Source organism: Mobula birostris, chromosome 1 (genome assembly GCF_030028105.1).
Source record: "Mobula birostris isolate sMobBir1 chromosome 1, sMobBir1.hap1, whole genome shotgun sequence".
Classification (NCBI taxonomy): Eukaryota; Metazoa; Chordata; class Chondrichthyes; order Myliobatiformes; family Myliobatidae; genus Mobula; species Mobula birostris.
In genome coordinates this window covers 85,668,802-85,692,843 of record NC_092370.1, presented here as the reverse complement: position 1 = coordinate 85,692,843, position 24,042 = coordinate 85,668,802, and the positions used below count along the sequence as shown (strand labels likewise).

General features: G+C 40.3%; 1 protein-coding gene across 2 annotated transcripts; it reads left to right on the top strand.

The window, feature by feature from the left end:
- The first annotated feature begins 204 nt into the window (after positions 1-204).
- On the top strand, positions 205-23,055 carry LOC140201339 (leucine-rich glioma-inactivated protein 1-like). 2 transcript variants are annotated; one of them, XM_072265322.1, is made up of 8 exons: positions 205-497; positions 815-886; positions 5,380-5,451; positions 5,540-5,611; positions 18,274-18,345; positions 19,797-19,966; positions 20,064-20,228; positions 21,989-23,055. In XM_072265322.1, exons 1-8 carry the CDS (start codon positions 313-315, stop codon positions 22,807-22,809), a joined length of 1,629 nt encoding a protein of 542 aa, XP_072121423.1. In that variant the 5' UTR covers positions 205-312; the 3' UTR covers positions 22,810-23,055. The 2 variants fall into 2 exon arrangements, with proteins under 2 accessions (XP_072121423.1, XP_072121516.1); XM_072265415.1 differs by lacking the exon at positions 815-886.
- The last annotated feature ends 987 nt before the right edge of the window (positions 23,056-24,042 follow it).

Here is a 24,042-nt window from a genome sequence, read left to right as displayed (position 1 = left end):
ATAAAGCAATTAAAGAACAGACTTCCCAGCTTCGATAAAGGAAAAGCAGAAATGAGGAATTAAAAAATGCAAATTAAAAAAGTATTTGCGGTTCTGCATTGCTACCGCGAACAATTTATTGGGCTAAGATGAAATGGAAGGAGACAGGGCACCGAGGAGCTTTGCAGCACCAGTGAACACAGTTCAGTTGCAGTTCCACTGTGCTGTTAAGCAGGAGAGTTTTAGCTTCAGACAAGAAGGGGGTTACGGCTCAAACCAGTTCATGAGCTGGGATATCATTTGGCGCGATTGCCATCAAGTGTGTATAGAAGAATGGGAAATCGAAATAGAAACGCAAAATGGTGTTCCTTGCTCCTGTGGATTATCTACTTATGGCTCTTAATTGAAGCAAAGAAAGCGGTAAAATGTCCTGCAGGATGCACTTGCTCGAAGGACAATGCTTTGTGTGAAAATAGAAAATCTATTCCCCACAGTTTTCCCTCTGGTGTGGTCTCCTTGTGAGTATTCTATCTGCGGTATGCAATGTAACTGTTATTTAACAGTAATGGAAGCGGAAACGCCTTGAGATGCTGGTTATATAATGGTGCATTAACACTGTACGGTACGGTACGGAACCAATAAATAGACACAAGGATGTTACCTTTGTTGCATCTCTGTCACTCATTAGCTAAAAATAGACTATCGTGAATACTGATAACCCGACTTACAAAATATTTAGGTTTTGTGGCCAAATTGGAGTGTATGCGTTTGCCAACAATGTCCGCTGATTAGCATTCGTAATTCTGGCATTCTAATGCAGTTATTTTGTTTACAGATCATTTGTGAAGTCTGGATTCAGTGAAATCCCAGAAGGCAGCTTCTTACTCATGCCGTCTCTGCAGCTGCTGTAAGATTCCACTGTTTATTCGAGTAGGCTACCGTGTCCTTGGTGTGTTTTTTTTTACCAAATTTCCCTTCGTATTTTGCGTGGAAGCAACGGACGTGTCAAGAACAAGAACATTTATGATTGCAATGGTCCATGGTGTATGCTAAGATTAGCAGTCAACAAGTCTGTCTTAAATCGTCAGGCTATTATAACAGCGAGGAAAAATTATCGTTATATGAAATCTCTAACGCAACGCGGGTCATTTGCCATGTTTCTGAACCAAATTATTCAGGATTTTCTCAAAACCTCGTTTATTATTCTTCGCACTGGGTTCTGTAACAACAGAGGTTCGGACATAGATGTAGATAGAGCGGGGAAATGAGTCCTTTCCAATAATAGGAAAGAAATTAACCATTTAAAAAGCGCTTGCCGCATCCAAACTCGAGAAAGGAATCAGGTATTTTTGGCACCTCAGCCCTTGGTAACTGCAAAGGCATTGACTGCAGCAAAATTTCTAAAGGGGTAAAATTATAATTTATTTTAAATTATAGCAAAAATACTTTAAATTTCTTACTGGGGACGAGGATAAAACACATTGTATACACTCAAATGATTTTAAACCGTTAAAACTCATCAAGCAGCTTTTAAATAGATTTGTTCATAGCAGCATTTCAAAGTTCAAAGTAAATTTATTATCAAAGTACATGTATTTCACCATATACAACCCCGAGATTCGTTTTCTTGCAAGCATACACAGTAAATCCAAGAAACACTATATAATACTGTATTTGAAAGACCACACACAACAGGACAATGTGCAAATTCAAAAAAACCATATAATTAAATAAATAAGTAATAAATATTGAGAATTTGAGATGAAGAGTCCTTGAACGTGATTCCATGGGTTGAGGAAACAGTTCAGTAATGGGATGAGTGAAGTTAGGTACACAGCCCTGTGTTGTAGCTGTGCTGTTAGAGATTGTTGAAGAGAGGTTCTTGCTGATATGAACTGACTGGGGTCTGCCAGTGAGGAAATAGAAGATCCATTTGCACAAGGAGGTAGTGAGGCCAAGATCTTGAAGCTTATTGATTAGTTCAGAGGAGATTATAGTATTGAATGCTGAGCTGTAATCAATGAAGAGCATCTTTATTGAATGCATCTTCGCTGTCCAGATGTTCCATGATTGAATGAGGAGCCAATGAAATGACATTTGCTGGTGACCTGTTGTGATGGTAGGAAAATTGGAATGGACTAAAATTGCTTCTCAGGCAGGGGTTGATATGTTTCATTAACAACCTCTCAAAGCACTTCATTACTGTGGACGTAAGTGCTACTGGATGATAGTTATTGAGGCAGGTTACCACATTCTTCTTAAGTACAGGTATAATTGAAGCCTACTTGAGGCAAAGGTTAAACTTATTGGTGAACACTCCAGCCAGCTGATCAGCACAGGTCTTTAGTACTCAGCCAAGTACCCGCTGTGATCCAGAGGCTTTTTGTGGGTTCACTCTCCTGAAGGATGCTCTCATATCGGGCTCAGAGACTGAAATCACAGGGTCATTGGGGGCTGTGGGAGTTTGTGAAGGTGCCTCCTTGCTTTTGTGGTCAAAGTGAGCATAAGAGGCATTGAGCTCATCTGGGAGCAAAACTTTGTTGTCACCTACGTCTCTTGGTTTCACTTTGTGGGAGGTGATGGCACTCAAGCCCTGCCACAACCGTTGAACATCTTTCAGTGATTTAAGTTAGGGCTGAATTGCTACTTTGCATGTGAGATGGCTTTCCGGAGATCGTACCTGGACCTCTTGTCTTTAACTTGGACACCAGACCTTAATGCCACTGAGCTGGCCCTCAGAAGGTTGTGGATCTAGTCGTTCATCCAGGGCTTCTGGTTGGGGAAGACTGAATGATTTTGTGGGGACACACTCGTCTACAACTGTTTTTATAAAATCTGTGGCAATCATGGTGTATTTCCTCTGATGAGTCTTTGAACGAGACTAAGTCTACCAACTCGAAGCAATCCTGTAGCCACTCCTCTGCCTCCCGCAACCACCTCTTTGATGTCCTTTTTTCGAAAGTCTTGCTCTTTAGCCTCTGCCTGTATGTAGGTCGGAGGGGGTCAGCTAAGTGATCAGATTTCCTGAAACGTGGTCTAGGCATGGAATGGTAGATATTTCTAATCATGGTGTAACAATGGTCAACAGTGCTGCAGGTGATATGTTGATGATAATTGGGCAGAGATTTCTTTAAGCAAACCTGATGAAGTCCCTAACTATGGTTTGAAAAGCATCGGGATAGGCTGTTTCCTGTTTGCTAATCGTGGCATTCAAAACATCAAGTGCTCATTTAACATCTGCTTTTGGTGGTATGTCAAATGCGATCAGGATCATGGAGGAGAACTCTTTTGGTGAGTAGAACAGTCAGAACTTAATCATCAGATGTTCTAGGTTGCTGCACCCAAGCACCACAGAGAGTTTATCATGAAGTACAACCCCCACATCCCTCCACCACCTTTTTGCCTTCTCTGAATCAGCAGTCCAGGCCAGCCAGTGTATTGAGAAGCACACGATTCTTTACTCATGTATTTGGCATGTCTGGAGAGAGCCACGTTTCTGTGAAACACAGAACACAGCAATTCCTCATTTCCCACCAATAGAGCAATCTTGCCCTTAGGTCCTCAAACTTGTTCTCCAGTGACTGAACGTTTGTTAACAAGATGCTGGAGTTTCATTCCTTTGCGTTTCATCCTAGTTTAGAGTCCTTCACTCCTCCCTCTCTTCCAGCCATGGCGATATACTTAAAGGTGCCATTTCTGCATGTTAGAGAGTTAAATCTGCCGAGACCTTCAGAAGATCATGAAATTGCTAATTCATGAAGACGGTTCAAAAGTATGTTGTTTGAAGGGAAATTACAGTACGCAGATTGCAGGAAGAATAATTCAGAAATATATGTAGAAGTTTTGTAAGCAGCCTGTAACACGTCGCAGTGATTCACCAGTGCCATCTTGGAAAGAGCAAATATGTCATAAGGGCATTGACTTGAACATCAATGTGCAAAAGACAACCTGTGCAAATAAAAATAATCCTGAGAACATGAGATGTAAAGAGTCCTTGAAAGTAAATCAGTTCAGAATAGTGGTGAAAGAAATTGTGGTGAATAAAGTTATCCACGGTGGTTCAGGAGTCTGATAGTTGTGGGGTAATAACTGTTACTGGACCTGGTGATATTGGTGGTCTCCTTCTTTGCCTAACAGTTCTGTCATTCTACATGAAAGGGTTATTCAGTGAGTTTTTCCATTTGTCTACTGGAACTGTTTTGACCCTGATGCTAACGGAAAGGTTCTAAATTTCTTTTGCCTTTGACAATATCAGTATCTTCCAAAGTGCTTGTAGACAGGAGACTAGAGATAACTCTAGGTGGAAGATGGGACTTCAGTGTAACATCTCTGGAAAGAACCTCTAATACACCCCTAATGGGCCATATTTATTCCTTACTATTGTTAACCCCTTGGACTGATTTCTGTTATCTTATAAGTAAAAGGGAGCATCTGTAAAAATATAAAATACAGAAATAATCTTACAATTGTGGTATCAAAACAGCCACATGAAGGAAGTGAACATCACTATTGCAGCTACAAATCCATAACACAGGAACACAAGAAAATAGGACCAGGAGTAGGCCACTCTGCCCCTCAAGCCTCCTCACCATTCCACACATCATGGCTGATCTATGCTGGCCTCAATTTTTCTTCTCTCTGATAGATGCCCATGGCTTCAGTCCCCCAGTTTTTCAATAATGTATTTTTCTCCATTTTAAATATGTGTAAATTACAATCTTTGATTATGGTTGCTTTAAAGTTTGCTCTCTAAAGGGAGCATGGAAGTATTTAGTTTACCTTAATGCTTGCAGGGTGTTTAATGGCCTGTGGTGGCCAAGTTTGGTTTTCAGTGTTGCTTTTAACTTGAGTTTGCATGACCTGGCAATACTAGGCAAATAACCATTCCTTCTTCCAAGTCTACTGTTTAGGAGAGAGAAAACAGAATATTCATTAACTTGGCACCAGCTAGGCAGCACCATCTTGACCCAGGAAATGGCAAGCGTTCAGTAAGAATGGTCAGCTAATGTTACTTTAAAGTGAAATGATGTCAAAAGATAGAGACTTTTAGGTGTCTGTTTTAAACAGAGCATATTACACTGACTTACATGAATACGTTGGGCACGTGGCCAGGTGGTTAAGGCGTTCGTCTAGTTACTTCAAGGTTGCTAGTTCGAGCCTCAGCTGTGGCAGCGTGTTTGTGCCCTTGAGCAAGGCACTTAATCACACATTGCTCTAGTCTGTGCGAGGATTGGCGCCCCACACAGACTTCCAATCTGCGAATTGTAAGGCATGAAAATGCCCGACGCAGGCCTATCATGGTCTGAGTCGACGTTCCCCCCATATGAATATTGTCAGCAACAATAATGATGTAATATACCACCTGAAAAGAAAAATACTCTCCTTTTATTTTCCTAACAGCTTGTTCACCTCCAACTCATTTGATACTGTTGGTGATGATGCCTTCCTTGGTCTCTCTCAGCTTGAGTATTTGTAAGTAGATGACAACTGTGGACACATTCTCACTGAATAGTAATTGGGTGCTACCAAAATGATACTGAAATGCTCACCTTTCTTTTAGGTTTGTAGAAAACAATAAAATCCAGTCCATCTCCAGGTATGCTTTTAGAGGACTTAAATCACTTATTCACCTGTAAGTATATCTCTTCTCATTCAGTACAATCTTTGCATTATGTTTTGTGCCATTATTATAAATGTTTGAGACAGTGAAATAATCCTTGTGTAGTAATAGCTGGAAATAATGTGCTGTTCAGTTAGAGTGAAATCAATGTATTATTTCCACATCTCTTTCAATAGTTGGTTTATTGCTGTGATACAGGCAAAGTACAAAATAGAAATACTGTAACCCATTATCATGTTACATGCTATCTAAATGTATTTAGAAATAAAAACACAAATAGCATCAAGATGGTCCATTTGGTTAAAATAATCAATTCCACTGTTCATGCTTCATTCCGCTTCACCCCACTCTGAGCTCAAGTTCCAAGTTCAAGTTTGTTGTTCCTTTTAAGTTCATCTGTTGATTATTAAAGCTGTTCATCTGGAATTTTCTCTGTGGTCAGATCAGTGGAACATGTGGTGAGATGACATCGTGGGTGAAAGATATCATTTTCTCTGAAACTTCTGTTAGCTTGCAGTCGTACACAATTTGACAGTGAACATAGAACAGTACAGTACATGAATAGGCCCCTTGGCCCACAATGTCAGTGCCAACCATGATGCCAATCCAAATTAGTCCCATCTTCCTCTACACGGTCTATATCCCTTCATCTCCAGCTGTATTGGTCAAAATGTCTCTTAAATGTTGCTGGTGTATCTGCTTCTGCCACTTCCTGGCAAGATGTCCCAGCACCTGCTACCCTCTGTGTTTAAAAAATACTGGCCTCATATATCTCCTTTAAACCTCCCCCTCTCACATTAAACCTGTGTCCTCTAGAGGAAAAGTGAAACTGCCTACCCTATTTATGGTTTTCATAATTTTGGGCTTCTTTGTCTCCAAAGCTCCAGAGAAAACAATCTAAGTTTGTCCAAGTGCTCTTTACAGCTCATACACTACAATTCAAGTCACATTCACATGAATGGAGATACAAGGGACTGGAGCAAAAGAAAAATTCCTGGAACAAGTCAATGGTTCAACAGTATCTGTGGAAGCAAAGGGATGGTTGACATTTTGGGCTGATACCTGCAACAGTGCTAGAGTGGTGTTTTTGAGGCTTTAGATCTTCGAGGCTTCAGCGAGGAGAAGTTTGAGTGAGAGAAGGCAAAAAGCATTAGGTAGATTTTTTTTCAGTTTATTTACTGTTTCCTTCATTGGGGGAGGGGGCTTCAGGGTTCTGATAGTTTTTATGATTCATTCTTGGAAGTAGGTAGGAAGAGGCAACACACAGAAAATGCTAGAAGAACTCAGCAGGCCAGGCAGCATCTACGGAAAAGAGTGCAGTTGACATTTCGGGCCGAGACCCTTCAGCAGGACCAGACCAGACTGGATTTTCAGCATCTGCAGATTTTCTCTTGTTTGTGCTTAGGTAGGAAGAGGGACAAGATTCTGCAAAGTGAGTTCAGGGAGTTAGGTGCTAAGTTAAAGGACAGAATGTCCAGGGTTGTGTTCGCAGGCCGCAGGCTAGTGAGGCCAGAGATAGGAAGATCATACAGTTTAATACATGGCTAAGGAGTTGATCTCCAAGGGAGGGTTTTAGAATTTTGGATCATTGGGCTTTCTTCCAGGGAAGGTGCAACCTGTATGGATGATGGTTTGCACTTAAACTGGAGGGGTACTAGCAGGAATGTTTGCTAGTACTGCATGGGGGTGGGGGGGGGGAGGTGGGGAGATGGTGTTAAACTAGATCTATATGGGGATGGGAACCAGAGTGCCAGAACAGATAGTGGGTGGTTGTGGAGACAGATGTTGTTAAGACCTCAGACAAGGTCAAGAATCAAAAGATTGAGCACGGTGGGACTAAAGTTCTGAGTTGTGTATACTTCAATGAAAGAAGTATTATAGGAAAGGCAGATGAGCTCAGGGCTTGGATCAACACATGGCATTATAATTTTATAGCCATTAATGTGACTTGGTTGCGGGAGAGGCAGCACTGGCCGCTCAATAGATGTGATAGAGTAGGAGGAGTGGTGTTACTAGTCAGGGAAAATATGATGGCAGTGCTCAGTCAGGACATACCGGAGAACTCATCTAGTGAGGTTTTATGGGTGGAACTGAGAATTAAGAAAAGGTATGGCCATGTTAATGGGATTATGTTACAGACCATCTAATGGTCCGTGGGATTTAGAGGAAGAAATTTGTAGAGAGATCTCAGACTGTTGCAAGAAACATAAGGTTGTTATAGTAGGTGATTTTAACTTTCCACATATCGACTGGGACTCCCATGGTGTAAAAGGACTAGATGGGATAGAATTTGTCAAACGCATTCGGGAAAGATTCCGTAATCAGTACGCAAGAGTCCCAATGAGAGATTGTGTGGTACTTGATCTGCTATTAGGAAATGAGGCTGGGCAGATGACAGAAGTTTTGAGTAGGGGTACATTTTCCATTTTGTGATCATAATGCCATTAGCTTGAAGGTAATTATGGAAAAGGATAGGTCTGGTCCTCAGGTTGAAATTTTGATGGTATCAGAAAAGATATGGCAGCTGTGGATTGGGACAGGTTGTTTTCTGGCAAAGGTGGCAAAGGAGTACTTGGTAAGTGGAAGGCCTTCAAAAGTGAAATTTCGAGAGTACAAAGCCTGTATGTGCCTGTCAGAGTAAAAGGTAAAGATAACAGGTTTAGATATCTCTTGGTGTTCGGTAAATATTGAGGCCCTGGTTAAGAAAAAGGAGGTGCATAGCAGCTACAGGCAGGTAGGAATAAATGAGGTACTTGAGGAGTATAAGAAATGCAAGAGAACACTTAAGGATATCAGGAGGGTTAAAAGAAGGCATGAGGCTGCTCTAGCAGACAAGGTGAAGGAGAACCCTAAGGGCTTCTACAGAAATGTTAAGAGCAGAAGGATTGCAAAGGACAAAATTGGTCCTCCGGAAGATCCGATTGGTAATCTATGCATGGAGCCAAAAGAGATGGGGGAGATCTCAAAATGATTTTTTTTTGCATCTGTATTTAATTGGGAGATGGACACAGAGTCTATGGAAGTGAGGCAAAGCAGCAGAGAGGTCATGGACCCTGTACAGATTACAGAGAAGGAGCTGTTTGCAGTCTTCAGGCAAATTTGGGTGGATAAATCTCCAGAGCCTGACAAGGTGTTCCCTCAGACCCTGTGGGAGGCTAATGTAGAAATTGCAGGAGCCCCAGCAGAGATATTTAAAACATCCTTAGCCACAGGTGAGGTGCCGGAGAACTGGATTATATCTAATGTTATTGCACTGTTTAACAAAGTCTCTAAGAAAAAGCCAGAAAATTTTAGACAGGTGAGCCTGTCATCAGTAGTGGGAAAGTTAGTGGAAGATGTTCTACGGCACTGGATATATAAGTATTTGAATAGACAGGGACTAATTAGCAATAGTCAACATGGCTTTGTGTGTGTTAAGTCATGTCTAACCAATTCACAGAGTTTTTCTAGGAAGTTACCAGGAAAGTTGATGAAGCCAGTGGATGGTGTCTACATGGACCTTACCAAGGCCTTTGACAAGGTCCTGCATGGGAGGTTGGTGAAGAAGTTTCAGTCATCTGAAATTCAAGATGAGGGGTAAATTGGATTAGACATTGGCTTTGCGGGAGAAGACAGAGAGTGGGAGTAAATGGTTGTCTCTTTGACTGGAGGCCCGTGACTAGTGGAGCCCCGCAGGGATCAGTGCTGGGTCCTTGTGGAAGACTATCAAAGCTTGCAGTGGGATCTGGACCAGCTGGAAAAATGGGCTGAAAAATGCAGATGGAATTTAATGCAGTCAAGTGTGAGGTGTTGCATTTTGGGATGACTATCCAGGGAAGGTCTTACACAGTGAGTGGTAGGGCACTGAGGAGTGTGGTAGAACAAAAGGATCTGAGAATACAGGTCATGTTCATTGCAAGTGGTGTCACAGATAAATATGAAAATAAAGAAAGCTTTTGGCACATTGGCCTTCATAGATCAAGGTATTGAGTACAGGAGTTGGGATGTATGTTGAAATTGTATAAGACAGTGGTGAGGCAGTTTGTGTGCAGTTTTGGCCACCTTCCTGCAGGAAAGATGTAAATAAGATTAAAAGAGTACAGAGAAAACTTCCAAGGGTGTTGCCGGGACTTGAGGACCTGCTGGGACTTTAAGGAAAGATTGAATAGGTTAAAACTTCATTAGAACATAGATGATAGAGGGGTGATTTGATACTGTACAAGATTATGGAGGGTATAGATGGGGTACATGCAGGCTTTTTGCACTGAGGTTGGATGAGACTACAACTAGAAGTCATGGGTTAAAGGTGAAAGGTGAAATGTTTAAGGGAAACGTGAGGGGAACGTCGTTATTCAGAGGGTGGTGAGAGTGTAGAATGAGTTGCCAGCACAAGTGGTGAATGCAATTTCTATTCAACATTTAAGAGAAGTTTGGTTAGGTACATGGAGGGAAGTGTTTGGAGGGGTATGATCTGGGTGATGGTCAATGAGACTAGGCAGTTTAAATGGTTCGAGACAGACCAGATGGGCCAAGGGGACTGCTTCTGTGCTTCAGTTTTCTCTGACTATAACCGGACTAAAAATGTGAGGGGTAGAGAGCTGTATTTATAACTGTGGGGGTGAGGGGCAGGTGGTGAGCCAGAGGCTGGTAGGTGATGGGTGGAACCAGATGAGGGGATGATGAGCAGATGGTAGAGGGGTTTGGCAGAAACTAGTAGTGATAGATAGAACCATATAACGTGGAGATGATGGGCAGATGGGGTAGAATGAAGGAAGAGTGTAGAGACAAAGGCTGATGGGTGATAGGTAGAAACAGATAAGAAGGGACAAATAGGCAAATGGGGGGAGGGAAGAGACAGAAGTTGGAAGGTAATAGGTGGAAGCAGATAAGAGAGGAAAGATGAGCAGATGAAACCATGATGGAGGGGAGAAGATAGGAATAGTGATCCAAGGGGAAAGAACCCAGGTTGATAGGTATCTGGATGCTGGACAGATGGAGTCAGGTGTTACGCTTATGATCGCTCTCTCTTTGTTCAGTCTTCCATCTCCCCTCCCCGCATCATTAACCAGTCTCATCACCTGTTTACATTACCCTTCTCATGTTTATGCCAGCCTTTCATTGGAATTACAGTAGGAAACTGGCGGCTGACCCATAAAATCTCAGAGTTACTGCTTTATTTGAATGTGACTTCTTAAATTTAGTGTGAGACTCTCAGCCTAATTTTAAAATGGATGTGACTTCATTTGCAAAGTAAAACAAATACAGTCTACCAGTCTTAGTCAGAAACGTGGCTGGGGCACAAAGAAAATTAAACATTGCTTAAGTGGATGGAGTGATAACCTTTATAGAAAGACTTCTCTGCAGGAATGTGACCATTTAAAATATTAGCTTGTGCTTTTCCAAATAGAATTTTGATGACTTACATGAAAGGCTTGCCAAATGTTTCTCTGGCTGTTTTGTTTCTATCTTGTGTTTCTTCTTGCTTTTGGCTTTCAAAAACATTTGCTTAATCCCTTGGGAAAATACACCGTTTAAGGAATGAAATTTTTAAGGTGACTTAATTTTAAAGGAGCCAGACCTTGGAGCAGCAATGTATCATCATGCAGCAATTATTGTTTTCAGTTGGGTTTCTGATTTCTGCATTAATAGGATGTATGACAAAGAATTTCTAATTTGTTACAGCTTCCCTGGGGTAAATCTTCACATTTGTCATTAAGGCCAGGCATAGCTCGTGATCAGCTGCCTTTTATACATGCTTCCTGACATCTAAGCTCTGTTGATTACATGTTGACTCTAATGGTGTTTTTGTAAAAATTTTAAATCAATAATAGAAGGAAATTTATCAAGTATCAAAAAAGGAGAAAATTTTAAACAGCCCTTATAAACAGTGACTTTTTGATAGAGTGCAATACATGACTAGATGTAAACGATTTTTAAACCACTTACTGGGTTTAAAAAAATGTGTCAAAATATAACAGAAAACTTCAAAAGATAAAATTCTTCACTTACTAGAAATGTGGACCCTTGATACTTTAAAGCCATCTCACCAAATTACAGCAATCTGTTTGTAACTAACTGACATCATGGGCTGTAATGGAACCTGCTTACTAAATCTTATTAATATAATGTGTTATTTAACAAAACATTACAGGGAAATTAGATGTATGCAGAAGGGAGAAAGGCACAGAAAGTATTTGTGATGAGATGAGATGTAGATTCGGTGGAAGTTCATGGACAGTAAGTGGTTCAAAGTAAATACTGAGTGAGCAGTCATTAACAGTGGTGAAAGTGTGGCCCAAGCCAGCAAACCCAGCATTTGTGTCTCTTAAATGGTTTTCTTTTTGGCTCTTTATGGTCTTGTCCTACTTGATAGTTCCATTTGTAGGGAAATGGAGGCACAAATCAACACTTTCTGTAGGACAAAGGATAGACAGGATAAGCTGAAAAGGTCATATTCTTTCCCTCATGGGTAACCTTTGTAATGCAATCTTTAGGTCTAAATGACCATGGTTTGCACAATCAGATATTCTCTGCTTGAGACAAGGACTCTTCCTCTTACTGAAGAATTGTAACTGAACTAGAACACGTTTTCATTGCCAAATGGGATTTACATTACCATTTTTAAAATTATTTATTCAAAAAGTAACTGTACAGCCAGTGGAGTTAATCACTGTGCCTCTGTTGTCACAGCAGCATAGAATGAGATAGGAAGGACTGAATGAATAGTTTTCAACCTTCTCATGAGTTGTGGTGCTGATGTCCCTGGGCTGTACTGAAGACATCAGGAATTGAGATTGATCTGGTCACAGACAACCCAGGAGAAAAATCATAGACACATTAAATTTAATAAATTGATTTCAATTTGTTTAACTGTTCTTATTGATTAAACTTAAAGTGCTAAGGCTGCTTGACTAAGCAGTGCAGTTGTAATTTCTTGGAATACATGCAACTAGAGTTGGCATTCCTGCTCTTAAATTTCAAATACATTCCATCAAAACTTAATACTTTGTAGAGCTTGTATTTAAACAGAGAAATAGATTGTTTTCATTCATGTCTGTTATCTATTATTTTTACTGCTAGACAATAGTACCTTATGTTTTAGTATTTGCTAATGTGGTTCTTCTGAATAAATGAATGATGGTATGTAAACATTCTATGTTTTGAAGTATTGGTTTTGCTTTTTCCCTCTTGAAGTCGTGCTCATGTTTGTTTCATTCACCGTTGAAAGTAATAAGTAAATGTTGACATTTATTGCACCCGTTGAGATCTGGTTCATTGTTGACACAGGTCATATTATCTGACGAGTTTGTTAGGACATGGTGAAATTGACAGTCAGGTTTAGAAATGGTGCCAGTCCGACGTTGCCTGAGCTTCCTGTTCAACCCTCTCAGCAGGATTTGTGAATGAGGCTTACAAAAGAAGTAGGATTGTAACATTATTCAGGATTTAAGGTTATTTTACAGTGTTAACTTTGAGTGATGTTCCAATGAGATCATGCAAACTGTCTCAGTCAATGGCAATAAATTGTGCTGATCTCATATAGTGTCTACGACACTTTTGCCCTCTTACTGCCATGATGACCGGTATGATGTTTAAAGGATATGCTTAACATTTATAAGTACAGGTAGTAATCCAATCAAGAACTTTAAAAGGATTTGCAAACTACAAAGGTTACGTAGAGTAAGCATAGTTATCCATAGATAGAGAATGGATTACTGCCTTGATTTCTTTCACAAAAAGTTCTATTTTAACTTCATCAGTCCATAGGACTTTTTTCCGAAATGCATCAGGCTTGTTTAGATGTTCCTTTGCAAACTTCTGAAGCTGAATTTTGGCCGCAATGAGCAAAGGTATGTTGGAGAAAAAAGGGTGAAGAATTTCATGAAAAGAACCCCTCTCCAACTGTTAAGCACAGGGGTGGATCGATCATGCTTTGGGCTTGTGTTGCAGCCAGTGGCACGGGGGACATTTCACTGGTAGAGGGAAGAATGAATTCAATTAAATACCAGCAAATTCTGGAAGCAAGCATCATACCGTCTGTAAAAAAGCTGAAGATGAAAAGAGGATGGCTTCTACAACAGGATAATGATCCTAAACACACCTCAAAATCCACAATGGGCTACCTCAAGAGGTGCAAGCTGAAGGTTTTGCCATGGCGCTCACAGTCCCCTGACCTAAACATCATCGAAAATCTGTGGATAGACCTCAAAAGAGCAGTGCATGCAAGACGGCCCAAGAATCTCACAGAACTAGAAGCCTTTTGCAAGGAAGAATGGGTGAAAGTCCCCCAAATAAGAGTTGAAAGACTCTTAGCTGGCTACAGAAAGCGTTTACAAGCTGTGATACTTGCCAAGGGGGGTGTTACTAAGTACTGACCGTGCAGGGTGCCCAAACTTTTACTTTGGGCCCTTTTCCTTTTTTGTTATTTTGAAACTGTAAAAGATGGAAATTAAAAAATAATCTTGCTTAAAACATTAAAGAAATTTGTCATCTTTAACTTTATGCCTTTTGGAAATCAGGTCATCTTTTACTCGCTTAGCTATTCACAGTAACAGAAATTTTGACCCGGTGCCCAAACTTTTGCACGCCACTGTACATCTGTCATTTTTGATTGGGCAAACTGCATATGGGCCAAGGTTGAAAAGACTTTGATAGCAAACAAGTTGAATCAAGAAATTGCAATTTGATGATGCTAACATTTCTGTTGGATTGATGGAGGAACAGAAGACTTCGAGTCATAGAACACTAAAGCATAGAACTAGACTCTTTGGCGCATCTAGTCTGTGCCAAACTAACTATCTGCCTAGTCCAATCAACCTCCACTCCGTCCGCCACAACAGACAGGATCTCCCGGTAGCCACCCACTTCAACTCTGCTTCCCATTCCCATTCAGATATGTCCACACATGGCCTTCTCTACTGCCATGATGAGGCTAAACTCAGGTTGGAGGAGCAACAGCTCATATATCGTCTAGGTAGTCTCCAACCCCTTGGTATGAACATAGAATTCTCCAACTTCCGGTAATTCCCTCCCCCTCCCTTCCTCTAACCCTATTTCACTCTAACCCCTCCCCCAGCTCCCTCATGGTTCCACCTCCTTCTTCTACTACCCATTGTTTTCAGGGCTATGACGTCAATGCTTCCCCTTCCCCATCCCTTTGTCTTTCAAATTACTGGTCTTTCAACTGAAGCTACAAGCATCCTTCAAATCTTTCCCCATCTTTCATTCTTCAGTCCTAACGAAGGGTTCCGGCCCGAAATGTCAACTCATCGTTTCTAACTGATGCTGCCCGACCTGCTGAGTTCATCCAGTGTACTGAAAGTGTTGCTCCAATCAACCTGCACCCCGGACCATAGCCCTCCATACCCCTCCCATCCATGTACTTAAACAAATTTCTCTTAAGTGTTGAAATCGAACCTGTATCCACTACTTGTGCTGGCAGCTCATTCCACACTCTCACCACCTTCTGAGTGAAGAAGATCCCCCTCATGTTCCCTTTATACATTTCACATTTCATCCTTAACCCATTACTTGGTAAGTAAAGGGTTATGAAATAGAGACATGAAGGAAAACAAATTAGAAAAAAAACCTTGAAATTCCATTGCACAATGCAGTTATTTTCAAGTGATAGGGAGTAATAAAAATGAAACAAGCCCTCTGTCTATCCATCAACCACTGATCCATTTTTTTCTACTCCCCACACTCTCATCAACTCCTCAGATCCTACCACTCACTGACACGAGTGGCAAGTTGTGATGGCCGGTTAACCTACCAAGCTGCACATCATGGAATGTGGGAGAAAAACAGAGCACCTGGAAGAAAGCCTTGCTGTCCCTGGGAGAATATGCAAACTCTACACAGACAGCACAGGAGGCTGGGATTAAAAACGCAAACACGAGGAAATCTGCAGATGCTGGAAATGTAAGCAACACACACAAAATGCTGGTGAATGCAGCAGGCCAAGCAGCATCTCTAGGAAGAGGTACAGTCGACGTTTCGGGCCAAGACCCTTCGTCAGGACTAACTGAAAGAAGAGAGTGAAGGTGAAGGTCAGAAGGTGGTGAGGGTGTCGAATGAGCTGCCAGCACAAGTGGTAGCACAAGTAGTTCTTTCAGTTAGTCCTGACGAAGGGTCTTGGCCTGAACCGTCGATTGTACCTCTTCCAATAGATGCTGCCAGGTCTGCTGTGTTCACCAGCATTTTGTGTGAGAGGCTGGGATTAAACCCGGGTCTCTGCCGGAGTAAATTAGTGGTAATGATCTGGATCCTCATTGCCCCCAGCACCAGGAGCTTATTCTCACTGACTGATTACAAGACCAAGACCAAGCCCAAGACCTGGTCCTGCCTAGAACAACCAACACAATGGGCCAAAGTCAGCATGGTTTTCTTAAGGGAAAATCTCGTCTGACAAATCTGTTGGAATTCTTTGAGGAAATAACAAGCAGGATAGACAAAGCAGAAATGGTGGATGCTGTGTGTACTTGGATTTTCAGAAGCCCTTTGACAAGGTGCCACACCTGAGGCTGCTTAGCAAGGTAAGAGTCATGGTATTACAGTAAAGATGCTAGCATAGATAGAAGATTGGCTGACTGACAGGATGCAAAGTGTGAGAATAAAGGGTGCCTCTTCTGATTGGCTTCTGGTGATTAGTGGTGTTCTGCAGGGGTTAGTGGTGGGACCGATTCTTTTATGTCAATGATTTAATGGCCAGGTTTGCGGACGATACAAAGATAGGTGCAGGGGCAGATAAAGTAGAGGAAGCAGGGAGGCTGTAGAAGCACTTAGACAGATTAGGAGAACGGGCAAAGAAGTAGCAGATGAAATACAGTGTCAGGAAGTATATGGTCATGAACTTTGGTAGAAAAAATAAATCGGTAGAATATCTTATAAACAAGCCAAAAATTTAAAAAAATCCGAGGTGCAAAGGGTCTTGGGAGTCTTCGTGCAGGATTCCCTAAAAGTTAACTTGCAGGTTGAGTCGGTGGTGAGGAAGGCAAATGTAGTGTTGGCATTCATTTTGAGAGGACAAGAATATAAAAACAAGGATGTAATGCTGAGGCTTTATAAGGCACTGGTGAGGCCTCACTTGGAGTATCGTGAGCAGATTTGGCCCCTTATCCAAGAAGGGATGTGCTGACATTGGAGAGGGTTACAAGGAGGTTCACAAAAATGATTCTGGGATTGAAAGGCTTATCATATGAGGAGCATTTGATGGCTCTGGGCCTGTAGTCGCTGGGACTTAGAAGATTGGTGGTGGGGGGAATCTCATTGAAACCTTTCGATTGATGAAAGGTCTAGATAGGGTACATATGGAGAGTATGTTTCCAATAGTGGGGGAGTCTAGGACCCAGAGGCTACAACCTCAGTAAAGAGGGATGTCCATTTAGAACGAAGATGAGGAACAATTTCTATAGCCAGAGAGTGTCAATCTGAGGAATTCACTGCCACAGACAGCTGTGGAGGCCAGGTCATTAAGTGTATTTAAGGCAAAAGTTGATAGATTCTTGATAAGTCAGGGCATAGAAGGTTATGGGGAGAAGGCAGGAGAATGGGGTTGAGAGAGAAATGGATCAGCCAGGATCAGATGGCAGAGCAGACACAATGGGCCGAATGGCCTAATTCTGCTTCAATGTCTTATATTGTGATGCTTTCTCTGCTTCCTTCACCAGTTTCCAGTATCTCCTGTAACCTGTCCCAAGAATCCTAAGTCACCCACCTTTGTATCCACTAAAATCATGCCACCCCTTGAGCCACATCAATTCCACATGTCAGGGTCTTTGCTGAACCCATCAATATCATGCCAATTTCTTGCCTATACTCCCAACACCAGTTTGTTCCTTCCTGTGCCCTCCAATACCAAGTGCCAGCCTCTCCCTCAATCAACGCCAGTATAGTGCTAGTCTGTGTCCCCACACTAAGTTCAACCCCAATACCAAATGCTGGTCTCTCTCCCAAACACTTCAGTATCATGCAGTACTCTCCTCTAAACTCCCCAACACAGTGTTGATTTATCCTAAAGCGCCAACAATCTTTCCTGTGCTGTCCCAACACCAAGTGCTTCACAACTTACCCTGTTTTGACCTTTTACATGTTTGTCTACCTGCACTGCATTTTCTCTGTAACTGCTAATTTTATTCTGCACCCTGTTATTGTTTTACCTTGTTCTACTTCAAAGTACTGTGTAGTGATCTGATCTGTATGAATGGTATGCAAGATAAATTTTTCACTGTATGTTTGTACATGTGATAATAATAAAACAGTGACCAGTCCAAGCCTTGGGAAGTTTTTGTGGAATGGTTTCTTACTAGAGCTGGTAAGCATGCATGAGGGAATAGGTTATTGGAATTAAGTAGGGAAATAGGATGATGGGATTGCTCTGAAGGCCTTCTATGTCATAAGAAAATATGAGAACTGCTCTAGGACCAATGATGAAAACAGTTGGTGTGCATATCTAATGCATTCTAGGGGTACAACTAAAGTTTCTAAGCAGACAATGAAGCAAGTTGCAAGACAGTGGAAGGAAATAATGAGATGCTGCAGCCACTGCAGTCACAGTTCTTTTTTTCTCAAAGCAATGTGTTGCACGTGTCTCAAAACTGCTCTCCCAGTTTCGTCAGCCAGTACCCCACACTATAGTTCAATATAATGTTCAAAATAATTAGCATTAACCGAATTTCACAATTTTATTTTGACAGAAGCTTGGCAAACAACAACCTTCAAACACTTCCAAAGGATGTATTCAAAGGGCTGGATGCTTTGACTAACGTGTAAGAATTATCTGTAATTATGATTTTCTTACTGATAATGTAAGATCTTTGATTCTTTAGATGACTAAACTACAATGGCAAGTGCTTGAAATACTCAGCGGGTTCAGTGGAGAGCCTTCTTACTAGAACTTCTTGGTTCTGATGAAAGGTCATCAAATAGAAAATGCCACAGACAGCTGTCTGCCTTTACCTTCATTGATGCTGTCTGACCTGCTGAGAATTTCAAGCATGTTTGATGCTTTATTTCCGATTTCCAGCAACTGGAGCGTTTTGCTTTTGCACAAGTTATTGGATGTATTTCATTTTTTAATAGAATGGAATTGCGACTGCTGATAGAATGGGGTGAGAGTGAAAGGGCAACCCACATTACACATTGCCAAGTTTCTTTTATTGTTATATTAAATGTCTGTCTAGCCTGGGATGAAGTGTAATTGTAAATTTTGCCAACTGTGTTTGGATCCCATTTGCTGAGACTAGAATAACCAGTTTCTGCTAATTGAAGACCTGAATATACGATTGGATGGCCTTCAGTTACTATTGGATCTTGGTGGTAAACACTCCATTGATTCAGATATTGGTGATCACTGTAATTTTTTTATGATATCTGTTCTTCTTTATATAGTTTAACTTATTAAGGTTTGTGTCCATGTTTGTATAAGTTTGACTCTGATTGTGGTAAACAATTGATTCACATCATTCTTGACCTACCACAGCTTTCAAAAACATTTCCATGACTTCCCATTGGCTTTAGTGCCTTTCTCTTCTATTGATTCGCAACGCTAGAATCTTCAGTGGTGTCTCTTCCTACTATTGAACAGTCATCTCTGAATTTTATCCTTGGAGCCATCTTATTTTGCATCTGTAAATTTTTAACTCTGGCATATATCACCACAATTGATCCCTCCACTGCTGTTATTTTGTCACATCTCTTGCCTGAAATCTTATATTGGGTGACCTGAAATTTTCTCCTGCTAAAGTCTCACCCATTTTTTATCTGTGAAATATTCTCTAATCCATCAATTCTTTGAAATTTCTTCTATATTCCTGTGCTGTTACACAACTCCTATTATAACTACACTATCATTTGTTTCAGTTGCCTTGGACTGAAACTTTGAAACTGTCATTTTCAGACTTGATTCTCTAGACTTTGACCGAGGCCAATTGCATTTGTTTGATCGATCTCTGTTTAGTTGAGATTTTGGTTCACTTAGACACCGTCTCAGATTCTAGTAGGATGCATTTAGTCATCTAAAAGTGTGAAAAGTATTTTAAATTTAGTTAACCTGTAGATATGCAAGGATTATTTTAGTTGACTTATAGCTACTGACCTTCGAGTGTCCCATTTGCAAAATGAACTATCTATCTACATCAGAGTGCAGGGATAGTGTGTTGCTTCATTAACTATGAATCTTTAAAGAAAATTTCTTATTATGAATTATTTTTAATTGCAGAGATCTTAGAGGGAATTCTTTTCATTGTGACTGCAAACTGAAGTGGCTGGTGGAATGGTTAAGCAGCACAAATGCAACAGTTGATCAGATCTACTGTGCCAGTCCGTTGGAGTATCAGGGTCGTAAAATTAATAACCTTTCACTGAAGGAATTTGACTGCATAACAACAGGTGATTGCAACAAAACAACTTTATCATACTGAAGTGGTAGAACCCTGATTGATGCATTAACTTATCCCATTGTTATCTTTCCCCTTTTGTCTTATAGAGTTTGCTGTGGATCAAATTTTACAATTTCAGTCTCTTTCGATAGAAGCCTTTACCTTCATGAATGATGCCAATGTCGTCATTGCACAGCCTGCTGTGGGGAAGTGTAGCTTTTTTGAATGGGATCACGTGGAGATGGTTTTCAGAAACTATGACAACATTATTGGTATGGACAGGAAACAATGATCAGTGTTGTCACCTGCTCTGTTTGTGGCCAGACTGTCCAATTTCTTTCTGTTCCTGGACTTCAAAAATGCTCCACTTTTAACTGCTGTGTCGACAGCTCCCTGTCCTTATGTCTGAAATTCCCCTGCAATTCATCTGTGTCTCATTTATGTTGCTCCAAAGTGTGTCCTTCTTTGGCCAAGCTTTTGGCCCCATTATCTCTTTATGTAGTTCGGTATTCAGTTTTGTCTGATAATGTTTCTTGGTGGACAGTTTACTACATTAGAGGTACCGTATAACTGTGTGTTGCCCTTTTTAATATATTATAGTTTTCACCTCCCTATACACTTTCTAGAAACCTCATAAAATCATAAAAAAATAGTGACATAGCAGAGTATTCAGCTCATTATGTGAATTGTTGGCTGTAACAGAGCTAGATTCTGATGTAGGGCCTTGACCCTAAGTGTCAACTATCCCTCTGCTTCTGCACTTAGTTTCTCTGGTAGCTTGTTGTTTGCTGTTGACGGCAATTGTGTTTTCCATATTTCACCCCATAATTTTTTGGGTCATAACTTCTGAAATGCAGTAAGGGTTTCTGCCTTTGCCAGCCTTTCTTGCAGTAAGTTCCAGAGAATCACCACGTATTGCGTAAGAAAAACTGATTTTAATTCTTCTGCCTTAAATTCTGTGCCAGTTAATTATCAGGAGTAGCCCAATCAGCTTGATGAGCCTGGTTCATCATTCAACAAATATATGCTGATCTCAACACCACTTACCTTCTCTCTCCCTCATGCACCCTGACTCCTTCATATTTCAAATGTGTTTGACAATTCTCCTTTGAATACATTCAATTACTCCACACCTACAGCTTGCCAGAGTGGAAGATCCAATTGAAGAAGCATCCTCCTTATCCCAAAGCTAGTTATTTATTAGGTCCTCCTATTCATCCATTTAAGGCCTCCATTGGTTTTCTGTACCTTCACAAAATCTTCTGTATGCCTCCTCTGGTTCAAAGAAACAGGTCCAGTCATACCAATCTTTACTAATAACTAAATATCTTCATTGTAGGCAGGAGTATGATAGCACCAGTGAGCATTTGGTGTTGCTGTCTACAATGAACCCCACCACATTTAATTCTTCTATCTTTAAATTTATGTCACTTAATATTAAAACCTATGACCTGAAATGTATATTGTATCTCCATTTAAACTTTGAATTTTTATAAAATGTAAATTTAAATCTAATATAAAATATCAAAATTTTGTATTTATATTTTGCATTAAAATATAATTATATTTATATTATATTTAAGTTTAATTTATATTTAAATTAATATATAAAAGAGGGTCATGGTAGTGTAGCAGTTATTGTAAAGCTTTACATTGCCAGCGATCGGTAGATTGGGATTCAGTTCCTGCCGCTGACTGTAAGCTGTTAGTACATTCTTCCCATCTCTGTGTGAGTTTCCTCTGGGCACTCTGGTTTCTCCCCACATTCAAAAAAGATGTATGGGTTAGTGTTTGTAAGTTGTGGGCATGTTATATTGGTGCTGGATGCATAGTGACACTTACGGACTGCACAATTCTTGGACTGCGTTGGTCTTTGACACAAATGACACATTTCATTATATGTTTTGATGTACATTTGACATTTAATCTTTATCTTTGATCTTTCTTTAAGACTTAACAGCTTAAGGTATGACAGTGGTGTTAGATTATGCCTTTTCTTGATTGATGACTAACATTGCTTTTCTTGGTGCAGGGAGCTCCACTGTGTTCTGCAAGCCTCTGGTTATTGATGACCAGCTATTTATTATTATGGCCCAGTTATTTGGTGGCTCTCACATCTATAAGAGGGATAGTTTTGCGAACAAGTTCATCAAGATGCAAGATGTAGACAACATTAAAATCAGGAAACCGAATGACATTGAGACATTCAAAATAGAAGGAGAATGGTACTTTGTTATAGCAGACACTTCAAAGGCTGGATCAACTACAGTGTACAAGTGGAATGGAAACGGATTCTACTCTCATCAAAGTCTACATTCATGGTTCAGAGACACTGATGTGGAGTACCTCGAAATAGCTAATAAGCCACACTTAATCTTGTCAAGTAGCTCCCAGCGTCCTGTCATATTCCAGTGGAACAAAAACCAGAAACAGTTTGTGTGGCGCACAGATATTCCAGAGATGGAGGACGTGTATGCAGTGAAACATTTTGTAGTCAAGGATGATCTCTACATTTGCCTTACCAGGTTCATAGGAGACTCCAAGCTGATGAAATGGGAAGCCTCCAGATTTGTGGAAAAGCAGACCTTTCCATCTCGTGGTGCCATGGTCTTTCAGCCTCTCCAAATAAATGGCTGGCAGTATGCCATTCTTGGCAGTGATTACTCCTTCACCCAAGTCTACCGCTGGGAAACCAAGAAAAGCAAATTTGTGAAATTCCAGGAACTTAACATACAAGCTCCACGGTCATTTACATTTGTGTTGACAGACAATCGTGAGTTCATGTTCAGTTCAAGTTTCAAAGGAAACACACTAATATATAAACATGTCACTATTGACTTAAGCACAATATGAGAAAACACAAATATATTTAAAGATTATTAAAATGACATCTTAAAGTTTGTTTTGGGTAATAATATGTACATGAACATGATGATGCATGATTTCTCATTGTTCTGCGATGAATGCCATCAGGTTCTGGTTTCCTAGGAAAAATATTTCTATTCCATGTTCACTTTTCCCATTTTGATCATATTAGACATAGTGGTTTCTGAACTCTATGATATGGTAAGCAATTAACTGCTGTACTTTGCTGACGCAAGCTGTAAATATTAATTGTATCTGTTCTTACAACAAATATTGAGATGTACATTCTCATTTATTTATTCTACTGAATGAACAATCTGCCAAATAAAACCTTTACATTTTTGTGCTGTTTTTAATTAAATTTATTTCCTATAATTAATTCCTTAAAGAACATTCTTTGTATTCCCACAATTTAGAGGAGGATTTTGACTGTTCTTGATAGTATTCAAATAAATAGATTGTTTCCTGAGACATATGTAAATGACTTGTCTATGAAGAACATATTTATTATTTCTTTACAGAGCCAAAAAAATCTGTTTTTGATGAAAGTAAATTTGTGATCTCTTATTCTCTATACAAACTTATCTAACAATTTAGTAATTTATCATGCCAAAGTTATGTAGAATTTTCTACTTGTGAAGACTTAAAATAGTATGCTGACTCTTGCTGGAATGGACTCTTGCAGGACTTCCTCCAATAATTTCTCATCTTATCCCTGTACCTTGTTGCCTATGCTTGGCCACTTTCCTATTTCTCATTTCCATATTATTTCTTAACAACATCAGTATACAGTCTGACAAGACATTATTTCAATATATTGGAGTACTTGGAGTATTGTGTGCAGCTTTGGGCTCCTTATTTTAGAAAGGATATACTGACATTGGAGAGGGTTCAGAGAAGGTTCACGAGGATGATTCCAGGAATTAAAGGGTTACTGTATGAGAATGATAGGCAGTTCTTGGGCTGTATTCTCTGGAGTTCAGGAGAATGAGGGAGGATCTCATAGAAACATTATGAATGTTAAAAAGCCTGAACAGATTAGATATGGCAAAGTTATTTTCCATGATATGGGAGTCCAGGACAAGAGGGCATGACTTCAGGATTGAAGGAAGTCCATTAGAACAGAGAAATTACTTTAGTCAGAGGGTGGTAAATCTGTGGAATTTTTTGCCACAAGAGGCTGTAGAGGCCAAGTCATTGGGTGCATTTAAGGCAGAGATA

Coding starts and splice junctions, on each gene's coding strand:
- LOC140201339 (XM_072265322.1), top strand. CDS start 313: ATGGGAAATCGAAATAGAAACGCAAAATGGTGTTCCTTGCTCCTGTGG. Junction 887..5,379: donor ATGCCGTCTCTGCAGCTGCT/GTAAGATTCCAC, acceptor TTTTCCTAACAG/CTTGTTCACCTCCAACTCAT. Junction 20,229..21,988: donor AAACTATGACAACATTATTG/GTATGGACAGGA, acceptor TTCTTGGTGCAG/GGAGCTCCACTGTGTTCTGC.